The sequence below is a fragment of the Taeniopygia guttata genome, chromosome 13 (assembly GCF_048771995.1).
Source record: "Taeniopygia guttata chromosome 13, bTaeGut7.mat, whole genome shotgun sequence".
In the NCBI taxonomy this organism is placed as follows: domain Eukaryota; kingdom Metazoa; phylum Chordata; class Aves; order Passeriformes; family Estrildidae; genus Taeniopygia; species Taeniopygia guttata.
Genome location: NC_133038.1, coordinates 17,370,460 through 17,383,848, shown reverse-complemented (window position 1 = coordinate 17,383,848; position 13,389 = coordinate 17,370,460). Strand labels below are relative to the sequence as shown.

General features: G+C 49.5%; 1 protein-coding gene across 2 annotated transcripts in view; it reads left to right on the top strand.

The window, feature by feature from the left end:
- Nucleotides 1–13,389, top strand: part of FGF18 (fibroblast growth factor 18) — a 64,225-nt gene that overhangs the window by 16,306 nt on the left and 34,530 nt on the right. Inside the window, exon 3 of one of the 2 annotated variants that reach the window (XM_030284049.4) lies at nt 5,298–5,478. The exons of the other annotated variant lie outside the window; for it this stretch is intronic. Within the exon in view, the coding sequence (XP_030139909.1) occupies nt 5,298–5,478 (181 nt within the window). The remainder of the gene's footprint in view (nt 1–5,297; nt 5,479–13,389) is intronic. 2 annotated transcript variants of the gene reach the window in all.

Genomic DNA, 13,389 nt, shown 5'->3' with positions numbered 1-13,389 from the left:
GGTGACATCTCCCACAGTTTAACAGTGCAGCTTAAATTTTTGGATATTTATTTTTCAAGAAAAAAAAATATTTCTGGATGGGTATCAGGAAGAAACAAACAGCAAAGCAAAGCTCTAAGTTCTGTTGTTTGGAAAGGCTTAGCTCCATTTGTGGAATTCTGGTACTATTGCACCATGGCCTCTCTCCCACTGGATGTACAGAGCTTCACTGCAAAGTTCCTTCTCTGCACATTCAGAGCATGGAGCTGCTTTTCCAAATGTGCTCCTAAACCCAGGGAAGGAACCACGCCCAAGCACTGCTCATCCACTCCCATCTGGCTCTGGGAGGCTCTGTGACACGATGGTAACAACATCCTGGTAGTGGATTGACTTTGCAGTTAAATGGAGGAAAAAGGACTGGATTGTGTTTCAGTGTGTGCTGAGGGTGGCTGTCATGGGGAGCCAGCAAATCCTGCTGTGATTTGCACACAGGAATTCTGCCAAAGTCATGGAAGCAAAGTGGTTTGTTACTTGCCTTTGAGGGCTTGAGAGGGAGATCTGTCTTGGATATCCTCTTGTTGACCTTATTGAGTTAACTTTCATGTGTTTAGGTCATGGAGAAAATCATTAATATTAGGTTGATTTGATGGCTGAAAGGTAATAAGTATTTCCTGCTTATCAGATGGGGTTTGAGAGACTTTGAATAGCCTGATTTGTTTATCTTTTGCAATTGGTATGGCCCTTAGCTAGAGGGATTTTGTATTCCTGGTTCAGCTGGGGGAATGACATGTGGCTGAATGACATAGGTAGGTAGCTCTCTATTGAGTGCTCTGTAGCATAAATAGCAAAACACCAGGAAATTCTCAAGTCCAGCTCCCAGCTAGCTTGGATATGCTGTGGGCCTTGGACATCTCATGCTGTAACGCTTTGTGACATGAACAATAACAGATTAACACCCCCGTTACTGGAAAGCCTGAAATAGAAAACTCCAAAGTGTGTGGAGGGTGGTTGGGTGGAAAGCCAAATCCTGCAGCCGTGGCTTGGCACGGCCAGGGTTTCACTGACCTTGGCGAGGCTGGGATGGCTCCATTCACTGGAGGCATCTGTGAGTGCAAAGATGGGGCACCAGCCCGTGCAGGGCTGACATCAGAGTGCTGCTGCTGGAGGCTTTTGCTGCTCCTGAGCTTTTCTTGGATTAATGCTCAGTGAAACCTTAGGCTGCATCAGCAAAATGGTCCTTCCCTCAGCCTCCGTCTGGGATTTAACAAAGAGGGGAGTCATTCTTTAAGCTGAAGGATCATTGTAAAGCTGTTCAGAATGAATTCCACTCTTATTTGAGACTCATCTAGCAAAAAAGCACATGAAAATCTCCTGTTGTGGACTTGCTGGAAGACAGATGTCATTTCTGGTTCCTTTGGCTGTTGGGAAAGGAGGTAGGACTGAATGCTCCACCTTGAATGATTGGGCAAGGACAACAGACAAGGGAGAGCAGCTTCCTTCATGAGTGAGGCATTTCTGTTCCTTCTGGGGCTTGAGGTGATGGTTGTTTTTAAAAGAAATGCTATTTATTCCCTTGTATAAGCTCTGGATAGCCAGCTGTATTTGTAGGTGGATATTATCACTGAAAGGTGTAGTGAAAAATAAATAATAAATGGATAAGGAACTGATGGAAAAGGAAAAGAGAAGAGTGAAAATGAAACTAAATTCAGTGCTCTGATTGGACAACTGGGATTTTGCAGGTTATAAATTGTTGCCAAAGAATGAGATGGAGTTACACAAAACCACTGTGCTGAGATGCTGAAATCGCCATGCACAGACAGCAGCCCATACCAGTTGGACAGATGCCAGACAGGCCAAAATACAGCCCCAAATCCCTGCAGGAGGCCTGTCTCCTGTGTCCCACAGTGCTGCTCAGGAGCTAGAAGGTGCAAGCACCCCTTCCCTTCAGAGACCTGTTGTGTGGAGCTCTGGACCCAGGGTCTGTTTTGCTGCCTACATGGAGGTGTGGATGATCAGACTGAAAGGCAAAAAAGGGCCTCGTTTTGTGTATAATCTGTTATGTGCTGTAACAGCATTTTGAGAGTGAAAACAAAAAAGGAAAACTTGCTTTGGTGAACAGGAGTGAAAGCCCTTCAGTTTAAGGGACTTAAAGATATTTCTGCATTAAGGTGTGTTTGAGGGTGAGTCTACTTGGTTTCAGGTGACCTCCCTGACTGAGTGTTGGAATCAGTTGCCAAAGGAGACATATGTTACTAATTTTTATGAGATTTATAGAAGAGTCTCTCTTTTGGTATTTATACATGGAGTTCCTTATCTCAGAGAGGTTTGCTGCTTGAGGGAGTGTACCCTGTAGAGAAGGAGTGCTGTGAGAATGGTTTTTAGCAACGATCAAACAAGTTTTATCTCATTAAATCAACCCTGTGTGATTTTTTTTTTTTTTTTGGGGTATTGATATTCTCTGCTGCAGGGCTGCAGTCTGAGCTGGCATGGTTAATTCCCTTTGGCCACCCTCCAGCAGAGCATCCTGTTTCCACAGGGTGGTTAAGTGTGAGCTTATCTTTAAGCAGGTGGCTAAATCCGGGTGGTTTCACTGCTGCTCTTACCACGGCTTCCGGCCAGGAGACAGCTCAGCTGCAAGGAGAACCTGTAGCCTTGTAGCCTGTTCCTTTTCCAAGATTTCTGCCCTGGGTCAGAGCTGGGCACTTCTAGGAAAGTGGTGGAGTGATACACGCTAGACTGACTGTATTTTAAGGTCAGCATCACCTGCTGGTTCCTGCATCAGCTGCTTCAGGGCTTGGCTAAGGGTGGTGCCAGCCAGCTCCTTGGACAGGGGAAGAGGAGATGTGACCCCCTGTGCTGCTGGTGCCCTTCTTGCAGAGGGAAGGGCTGCTTAATTAGCTGACTTTGGGTAGGACAGTAGTGACAAAGGTGCACAGGTGTGTTGGTGACATGCTGGAGCTGAGCACTGTGCAGGATGATCTGTGGGTGTTCCTGGGCCCACTGGGGCACTGCAGCTCTGGGCTGGGGCCTCTGCATTATGAGTGCTCCAGAGACAATTAGAAGAGAATTAAAACGTGTTTTGGAAAACAGGTTGCATTTTCTGTTGGGAGTTTCCAAAAAAGCAAAGCAACCTCCCCTTCCCCCCACTTCAAATCCCACCTGTTTTGGTTTTTTTCCTAGAAAAATGTGAAATTCATTAACATGTGGTGAAAGCAATGTAACGATGTCACCTTGATTTAAAATCTGTTTTAAATCTTAAAATAACGGAGCCAGAATTTTAGCTGTGAATAGCCTTGTTTTGTGGGCACAAGGCAGTCTGTCAGCATGACTGGAGCATCTCTGCATTTGGTAGTTAAGCATCCTTTACCACAATGGGATTTGAAAAGAAAGCAAGAAAAGACATAGCAAGGAGAAAAAGAAATTAATATGATTTCTGTCAAAAGTCAAGTCCTGTGTGCTTTGCTCAGGTGTAGCTGTGGTGCCTGGGGAGGGCAGGGCGAGGAGAGCCCTGCTCTGTGCTGGCCAGAGCTCTGTCAGCATCCTGATGTGGCACCCTGCCATGCCCTCTGGCTAGGGGCTGCTCCTCCTCCCACCCCCAGCTCTGGCTCACAGCTCCTGGCCACCCTGTTTTCTGAGAGTGGGAAATACTGTGACCGCTGTCTGTCACCTCTGACATCGCTGTCAATGTCCCACCAGTGCCCTGAGCCTGCCCTGCCCAGCCTCTGCCTGTGCCTTCAGCTCCCCATGAGCATCTGACAGCCAAATCAGAGATAAATCACCTTCTGCCCAAAACATCAAATACCCAAATCCCAGATTTTAGTACCAGCACTGAAGGCAATCCCGCAGCATCGCTGGGAACCTCATTGCTGCTGCTGCTGTGCTGAGCCTGGGCTTTGGCTCAGGGTCTGGTGCTCAGCAGCACTGCCTGCCTGAGGGAGATTTCCTTCCTGCTGCTGCAGGCCTGGGTGTCCCCAGGATAACTGGAAATGCTGCAAAGTTCTATTGAGGTTTGGACTTTCAGGCTTCACTGTATTTGTTGGTATGAGATGATGTGCAGGAGGCTGAAGTGGGGCTCTTTGGGGGTTGTGTCCACTTTCTTTATGTGTTTTAGTCAGGAGTGGATCTGAACAAGGATTTATTGACCTTTTCCATTTTCATTGCCAGTTCCCTCCCCACACTGATACAGCAGAATACTTTTGCTTGCAGGCCATGTTTCATGTCATTTATTGTCCTGTAAGGGGAGTCAGCCACCAAAATGTTGCCCAGTCCATCTGTGAGTTTGGAGTGGATGGTGTGGATGTTGTGGTGCAAATGCTCCACAGATCATAGATGGACAGTTTGTGGAGCAATTTTTGGGCTTTCCTGTTGTTTGGATGGGAAGGGCTTTTTGGATACATGCTGCCCAGCCTCCCCTTTGGGAAGGCACCTTGAGAACAGTGGTGTTGTTGGTCCTCTGATCTTGGGCAAGTCAGGATGACTCTTTGGAAGGAAAAGTGGGACTCCTGTTTTGATATTTCTTGGGAATACTTAAAATAGGAAACAAAATTAAAAGTTTTTGGTAATATTTTATGGTTTAGTGAACTAAGATTAATCTACTCTCTTGGCCAGACCAAACAGATGAGGTGGCTGAGGCTGTCAGACCCCTGCTGATCACAGCCACTGGTGGAAAAGCTGGTTTGACTCTCACCACTCCTCCTGTGGCCCTTTTGAGGTGGGCAGAAATACATCCATGGCTGGTGACCATGAGGTGACTTCACTGCAGAGCAGAGCTAGTCAAACAATTAAGCTGAAGAGCATACAAGTGTCACTTCTATTGTAGTGGATTTTATGCCAGTGTGAAGTTCAAGTCCAGACTGCTAAGGGCAACACAAAGAGTTTTTTCCCCTTGATTTTTTCTTGTAGTTAACCCAGACAATGAGTGCAGCTGCTGAAAGTGATGCACCAAATCTCTGAGAAGGGTTTGGCTGTCCACACTCTCCAATTTGTGCCCGTGTTACCTGGTAGAGGCTGTGCATATGCAGTGGGGAACCTAATTTATGGTCAGCGTGGCTGACTGGGATTTAATCAAAGCAGGGACGAGCAGAAGTTTTTATTCAAAAACCCCCAGTTTGATTGTAATGGCTCAGGTTTGTTTTTCTGTGGAGAGCCAGCTCTGGGTGGAATTACACACGAGTGCCTGACAGTGCTGCCAGGTGAAAGGCAGCCAAACCTGAGTCCCCCAGTGCCCTTGGCAGGCGGGTCTGCAGTCCCTCTGCCCCAGAGCCTTGTTGTGTTCATGGTCTGTTCTGCTCTCTCTCCCCACTCCCCACCCATCTCAGATGTTTGCTGCTGAGGAGAATGTGGATTTTCGGATACACGTGGAGAATCAGACGCGAGCAAGGGATGATGTGAGCAGGAAGCAGCTTCGGCTCTATCAGCTCTACAGCAGGACAAGTGGGAAGCACATCCAAGTGCTTGGCAGGAGGATCAGTGCCAAAGGAGAAGATGGAGATAAATATGGTAAGAATATTTACTGGGATCCCCCAGACTTCAGGTCAAAGGCTTTAATCCAGGGTGTTGTGCTAAGAACCTCTTGGGAGAAAAGTAATAAGAGCAATAAAAACCAAAATAAAAGGAAAAATAACATTTCCAGGTTAAGAACATGGCATTTGTTTTGCTGGTGCTGCCTCCCAGCTGCAGGCAGTTCCCACAGTACTGCCATGCCCCAATTTATTAGTATATGGGTGAAGAAAAGAATGTCTTTCTCCCCAAGCCACGATCTCACAGTGCGTTTACTGCAATTCATAAATGATACCTAAATTGGTGGTTGGGAAAGTCCTTTTGCCATGAACTCTTGGGCTCGTGTTTGGGTGAATCCAGTGTTTGAATGAAGCACTCTCATCTTTTCGGGTGGTGGGATATTTGGTTTGAACTGAAAATAGACTTTGAGAGTACCCCAGAGCTCAAGCTGAGTGTGTGGATCTTGCAGGAAAAACAATGTTTTCCCTGTGCTAGTAGTGCATTCAACTGTTCTTCTTGTGATTTGCACACAAGCAAGGTGCTGGAAATGCTGCTAGAGGCTGGGCTATGAAAAATGCTGTAATTCCAGTTCATTTTGAGATGGTTTCTGCTGAGATGCTTTCACTCTAGTTGTCTGTAGGGAGGATTTTAGGGCTGGTGAGAACACCGGTCCTGTTTCTCACACATTCCCTCTTTGGGATGTGCAGCCCTGTGTGTTCCTGTGCTGCTGCAGAGGTGCATGTGAGAGTTTGCTGGCTCAGCCATTCGTGTGGGATTGCCGGGTGCAGCATTGGTGAGGTGGAGCTGAGCTACGAGGAGGGCAAGTCAAAATCTGGGAGCAGTTGTTCCCTCAGGAAGCTTCAGGATGGATGGGGCACACGCTGAGCACTGAGGGCAGCTGCTGCCACTGCCGGTGCAGGAGCAGCGAGCTGTGCCAGGGGAAGCGACAGCCCGAGAGCACCTGGCAGGTAGGAAGTGACCCCCAAGGCACTTGTATAGGGTCAGCCTCTCTCTCGGAGAAAGCCCTGCCCTCAGGTCTCATCAACCTTGTCCTTTGTCATTCCCAAATTTCCTGATATTACAGGAGGGAGAAGTGCCACTTGGCTGCTAATTATTTTGTCATTTCGTGGCATTCATCCTCCTGAGCTCTGCTGTGTAAAGGAGGCGCGGGGCGCTGCCGCCGCCCGGGTGCGGCTCCTGCCCGCGGTGGTTGTCAGGTGCCGTGATTTCCTTCGCTGAAAGAAGGCGGCATTTACAGTGGGTGCAGCAGGGAAGTGTTCCCGGGAGCAGTTGACAAGTGCTAATTTATGTGTCAAAGCCCATCTTGTCCCCTTCATACATATGCAATCGTGCCTGAACAACAAACCCGCGTGCGGGAGCGAGCTCGTGGCCGACGGTGCTGCCGTGGCAGAGCCCGAGATTCCGGGCCGGGAGCTGGGCATCCCTGCCTGCCTGTGTCCTGGCTCCAAACCCCGCTGCCCATCGCTGCCTGTCTCTAAACCCTGCTCCCCGAATCCTTCCCTGCCTGCCCAAACCCCGCTGCCCATCCAAACCCCGCTGTCCATCCCTGCCTGTCCAAACCCCGCTGCCCATCCCTGCCTGTCCAAACACCTCTGCCCATCCAAACCCCGCTGCCCATCCAAACCCCGCTGCCCATCCCTGCCTGCCCAAACCCCTCTGCCCATCCCTGCCTGCCCAAACCCCGCTGCCCATCCAAACCCCGCTGCCCATCCCTGCCTGCCCAAACCCCGCTGCCCATCCCTGCCTGCCCAAACCCCGCTGCCCATCCTGCCTGTCCAAACCCCGCTGCCCACCTCTGCCTGCCCAAACCCCGCTGTCCATCCCTGCCTGTCCAAACCCCGCTGTCCATCCCTGCCTGCCCAAACCCCGCTGCCCATCCAAACCCCGCTGCCTGCCCAAACCCCTCTGCCCATCCCTGCCTGTCCAAACCCCGCTGCCCATCCCTGCCCATCCAAACCCCGCTGCCCATCCTGCCTGTCCAAACCCCGCTGCCCATCTCTGCCTGTCCAAATCCCGCTGCCCATCCAAACCCCGCTGCCCATCCTGCCTGTCCAAACCCCGCTGCCCATCCAAACCCCGCTGCCCATCCCTGCCCATCCAAACCCCGCTGCCCATCCCTGCCTGCCCAAACCCCGCTGCCCATCCCTGCCCATCCAAACCCCGCTGCCCATCCAAACCCCGCTGCCCATCCCTGCCTGCCCAAACCCCGCTGCCCATCCCTGCAAACCCCTCTGCCCATCCCTGCCTGCCCAAACCCCGCTGCCCATCCAAACCCCGCTGCCCATCCCTGCCTGCCCAAACCCCGCTGCCCATCCCTGCCTGCCCAAACCCCGCTGCCCGTCCCTGCCTGCCCAAACCCCGCTGCCCATCCCTGCCCATCCAAACCCCGCTGCCCATCCCTGCCTGTCCGTCCCCAGAGCCTCCTCAGCAAACGCGCCTCAGGCTGCGGAGCCTTCTCGCCCCCAGCGCTGTGAAAGGTTATGGAAATCCGCTCTTGGTCCTGCTTGGCACGGAACACTCGGAGCATGATAATCGGGGAGACAGTGAGGTGGGACACGGCCGGGATGGAACCACGCAAAGCTCCTGTCTGGGATAATGGAGGGGGGAGAGATGGCGGAGTTACTGAAGTGAGAACCATCTGTGTTACAGCCCAACCTGGACACAAAGGCAATGACACAGGGTTCATTATGTGCCAGGAACCCCTCCCCCGGAGGCATTATTATGGAGTAACCTTTGATCAAGACCAGAGAGAGGCTTAAACCGGGTCTGGGGATCTCAGCAGTTGCAAACTTTTGATCCACGTCTCCTCTTGCCGGTCAGGTCTGCATTTGGAGGAGGACACCTCCCACGCAGCAGATGGCCGAGTGTCCCCTGCCCTTTCCCTCCCGGCCGGGCTGTGCCACCCTCGCAGATGGCACCGGCTCCTGCCGAGGGAGGCACGGCGAGGGCGATGTGGCTTGGCCTAAGGATTGCAGCTCGGGGAAGGCTTTAGGAGGAGAAACATGTCTAAGAAATGTCTGAGAAAAGGCAAGAGATGTGGGAAAAGGTGCCGTGAGCTGGCTCCAGCCGTGAATTCCCTCTAACAGCCCGGTCCACCTGGGAGAAGGTGACATCCCGCAAGGGTTCAGGTTCACGTAGGAAGCTCTGTCAGGGAGAAGGTCCCCGGGGCTCATCACCAGCCCATTAGCACCAGCCCGTTTTAAGGACAGCAGAATAAATAATGTTTTAGCACCTCTTTCCCTCCTTCCCTTACATTCACAACAGTGTCCAAATGTTTCTTTTTTCCTTTTATTTTTTCTTTTTTTTTTTTTTTTCCCAAATATCCAGCTTCCAAATGGGAGGGCTGTCCTGCCTTTGAAGGGACGTTACTTTTATTGCAAGGTTTATTGACTTCTGTAAAACTTCTCACCTCTTGGTTGCAGAGAATGCCCAGAATAGAGGGGAAGTGCCAGATCTCAGGCAGGGAACTTCTGCTTTCCAAGCAGCCACCCCAAGTACAGCAAAATGAGCAGCCAGCCCTGATTCAGGGAGGAATGATGCTGCACGGCTGGGGCATCCAGCCAGAGGAATCCCCGCTGACTGCTTTATCCAGGTGTGCAAATGCCCTGCGCGAGGCCAAAATGCATGCTCTGCTATGCATAATTCTGCTGTCATAATAATTCCGGTGTGTAATTTTTGGTTTATACATTCTTTGGGCCAAGATCTGGCCCCGTGTATTGGATTATTAAATGGCAAATTAAGTCAGTTAATAGAATTAATTGAGTCGATGTAATCCATTTAATCAGATGGATTTGATCCCTTCTCAGATGAATTACAGTCCATTAACAGATAAGTCAATTATTGGACTAAATTAAATCTAATAATAATGCCTGCTGCTCACAGCAGCACTAATTAATCTAAATACACTTACCTATCTCCCAAGGTTGTTTTTTTTAAAGGCTTAATTGATGTTCCTAAAGTGCTCTGAGGTCTTTAGATAATAGATTATCTGTGTGAGCAAAATATTATCTCTTATCAGACTATAAACTAATTAAAGGACTGATCTATTTACAAATTGCATTTTTACTTTAATCCTTTCAACCTATTCAGAAAGAATTTGCACTGGCCCAGAAAAACAATATTCCTATTATAAGCTTATTATTACTTTACAGGTTCTTAAGTGGTCCTTTCATTCAGAAAATGAAAGGGTGAAGGAGAAAAAACAACCATTAAAGTGCTGACAAAAAAAAAAAAGGACCTGGAACCTTTATATTCTACCTCCGATAAATGGTACAGATAGGGAAGAGAGGGATCAGTGACCTGAAACCTTAGATCCTTTCATTTATTTTCATTTCACAAAAGGCAGAAGACATCCTATCCTGTTTGCTCACCATCTATGTATCCGGCGCAGTTGGGCAGGCAGAGCTCTCTTGGTTGGGTGAAGGCATTTTTTGCCTCATTTGTATTTCACAGCCGCTGGGTTTTTGGTTTAATTTCTCCCACGCTCCTGCTGTCCTGCGGGGCGCTGAGCAGCGACAGCCGCCGGTGCAGAGGTGTGCGAGCCCTGGGCTCCTCTCTGGGGGGAGCTTTAATTCACAGAGCGTGTGGGGGTACCGAGCTGGGCTCTGGGGTGGGGTACAGCACTAATCGGCACGTTCAGGTGGTGTTTGCCCGTGGAGCCATTCCATCAGTTCCGAAAATACTCTCAGGTCCCTCGGGAGGTTATAAACCCTGTGGTTTATAAACCTTCCTATTGATAAGATCTCTAGTCTACAGTGGGGGCTTTATCTGGGGACACCCTGTGCAAGGGGCAGGGCAGAGGTGGGACATCAGCGCAGGGCACTGAGGCAGTGCCACCCCCTGAGAGGCTCCCCCGGCTCCGGGGGGCTTAGCTCGGAACTCCCGTGGGACGGGAAGGGAAGGGAAGGGAAGGGAAGGGAAGGGAAGGGAAGGGAAGGGAAGGGAAGGGAAGGGAAGGGAAGGGAAGGGAAGGGAAGGGAAGGGAAGGGAAGGGAAGGGAAGGGAAGGGAAGGGAAGGGAAGGGAAGGGAAGGGAAGGGAAGGGAAGGGAAGGGAAGGGAAGGGAAGGGAAGGGAAGGGAAGGGAAGGGAAGGGAAGGGAAGGGAGTGTGCACACGATGCCGGGTGTGACCTCCACATGCCACGGTCGTTCTGGGCACAGACAGATGTGCTTCTTTGGGTGGTACAGAGCCAGCAAGGCGCTGAGGCAAACGGGTGTCACTTCCTGGGGCCGCTGCAGGCGGGGGGTGAGCCCTGCAGCCCCCACCTCCCGTTCGAGCTGGAGCTGCCCTGGGATGCCAGCGGACCTGCCCACGGAGAGCACATTACAGCTGTCTAGACATCAGCCACACTCCATCCTGCCAGAGATTTCATTTGTGGTAGAAGTGGGCTCTGTTCCATAAGGAGGTGTAATATGTGTGGAAAATATTATAGCAAAATAGCCTCCTTTAATTAACTCTAAATTTTGCAGGATTCCTTCCTAGGTTTGGGTAATCCGGTGCTCTCCAGAATTAATGGCTGACATAGCACTTCTTCGGGCTTGGCAGCCTGACAGCTAATTTAGAACTCCCTAAACTCATTTCACTAATGACTCCCATTTGTTCTATCTGAAAGCCTGGAAACAAATGCAAAATACCAGTGCCATTGTCCCATATTTAGCAAGTCATTCTTTCCCTCAGCATTTCTGGCACCTTAACAGCAAGCTGCCTTGGGAAATCTGATTAACCCTTTCCCTTCCTGGAATAGTTTAATTCGATTTTGATCCCTCTCCTGGAAAGAGCAGGAGTAAAAAACTAAACTTATTGTGGCTGGAAGGCTCAGAATTTCTGTGCAAGAAAGATAAGAGATACAGTCCAAAGATCAATTTGGATTTGTGAGACATCGCTGTATTTCCACACTTTGTCCACGTGTATTTCCAAGCTGCTTTTCTTGCCAGGAACAGGTGCGTGCAAGGGTTTGTCTGTCAGCGCAGCTCAGCCCCAAATCCCGAATGAGCTGGGATCTGCTCTGTAATTTATTGTGCTGACCCATCAGGATGGCTGTTTCACATTTAACTGAAGTAGCGCTGCCGCCAGTCTCTTCCCATTACAGTTTTGACATCACGGCAAGACAAATAAATTTTTTAAAAGACCTTTTATCTTCTAAACCATTTATTTTCACTTACTTAGCCCGGGGGCAGAGCTGACCTCAGCGTAGGGGATGATCATTCACCGTGGCAGCTGTACAGTCATATGGGTCCTGAGGACAGACCTGAGCGCTCCAGCTGCTGTGCTGCGGCTCTGGCCTTTTCCTGCTTGCCTGGCAATCCCTGAGAGCTGTATTAGTTTTTGTTCCTTAAAACGTCTCCCCTTTTCACTTGCAGTGGGGCAGTGGTGAAGCTGTTCCTTGAAAGCAGATGAGGGGATGAGCTGAAGCTTCAGGCAGCTCAGGGTTCTGCTGAGCCAGGAGGAGCCTGAGCTGGGGATGGAGCTGGGGATGGAGCTGGGGCTGGAGCTGGGGCTGGGGATGGAGCTGGGGATGGAGCTGGGGCTGGGGATGGAGCTGGGGCTGGAGCTGGGGCTGGGGCTGGGGCTGGGGCTGGGGCTGGGGATGGAGCTGGGGATGGAGCTGGGGCTCCCAGCCTGCTCTGGGCAGCGAGGGCTCTTGGCTGTCCTCACCTTCCTGGTGGCTCTGAAAGGTTCAATTTGAAACACACTGTTAGCATCTGACACAAACCATCTGTACACTGAAGACATTTTCAGTTTTTATTCTGCCCTATTTGGTGCCCATGCCAGGTGGGGAAATGCCTTGCTTAGGCAGGATAAGAAGTTTGAGAAAAATCCCAGCCTTTTTGATTCGTGACAAACCTATTTTGAACAATTACTTTGTTGCCAATTTCCTTTACTTTGACTTTGATAGCTGCTCCCCTAAGCTCTGCTGCAACCAGCATCACACCTGAAGTCCAGTCTCTCTGCAATAGTCCTTGTTTTGTACCCGCACTGACAGCAAAACCTTACACTTACTTTGCCTCTGACATCACACTGATTTTGGATTTCCTTGTTCCTGCTCCTGGATCTTGAGATAGTTTAAAGAACCTTGACTTTCATGGGGAAAAAAAGAATCTCCTCTTAACTCTGTGTCTAAACTTCACAAGTCTCCACAAGCACTGGTCAGGGTTTGGAAAACACAGGCCTGTCTGTCAGCAAATATTAGAGACTCAGAAATAATGAGGAGAGGTAATTTAGAGATCTGCTGATCATTTGTCATTTTTAATTCCTGTGTGGAGTGGAAAGTGAGCTACAAAGTGAAAAATCTTTATTTTTATGCAAGTCATAAAAGGGTTTTTGTTAACAGTTTGTGTGTGTGTATAATTCTGCACTGTGATTTAAGTGTTCCCATTAGAAATGCAGAATAGGAAATAGGATCCCATCTGTGAGCAATTTAAGAGGAAGTGAGACAATGGAGTCGATCGCTGCTTCAGTTTAGATAATCAATACAAATATTATTAGTATAGTGATTTATCTTCTTAGACACTTTATGAAAATGGGAATGCCAGCCCCTGAAGACAGGTCAATATGATGTTATCTGTTCCTGCCTTGCTGTGTTTATGGTGCTTTCCCATGAAGGTCAATCTGCTGCTTTGTTAAATGTTCTTCCCTGGATCTGATGAAATAACACAGAAACAAACTTAGGGCTTTCCTTTCTCCTCGATGGCTCCAGAAGTGCGCTGTGCTTGTCAGTATAGTGATTACTTTTGTCTGAAATCTGTACTGGGGACTGCTAGGGGGACACTGGGAGCTGATCTTTAGGGTCCCTTCCAACCCAAACCATTCTGTGATGGAGCTCTGGAAGACGTTTGCATTATTTTAAATATTTTTCTAGATCAGGAGTAATTCTGTGCAAAAAAAATGCTG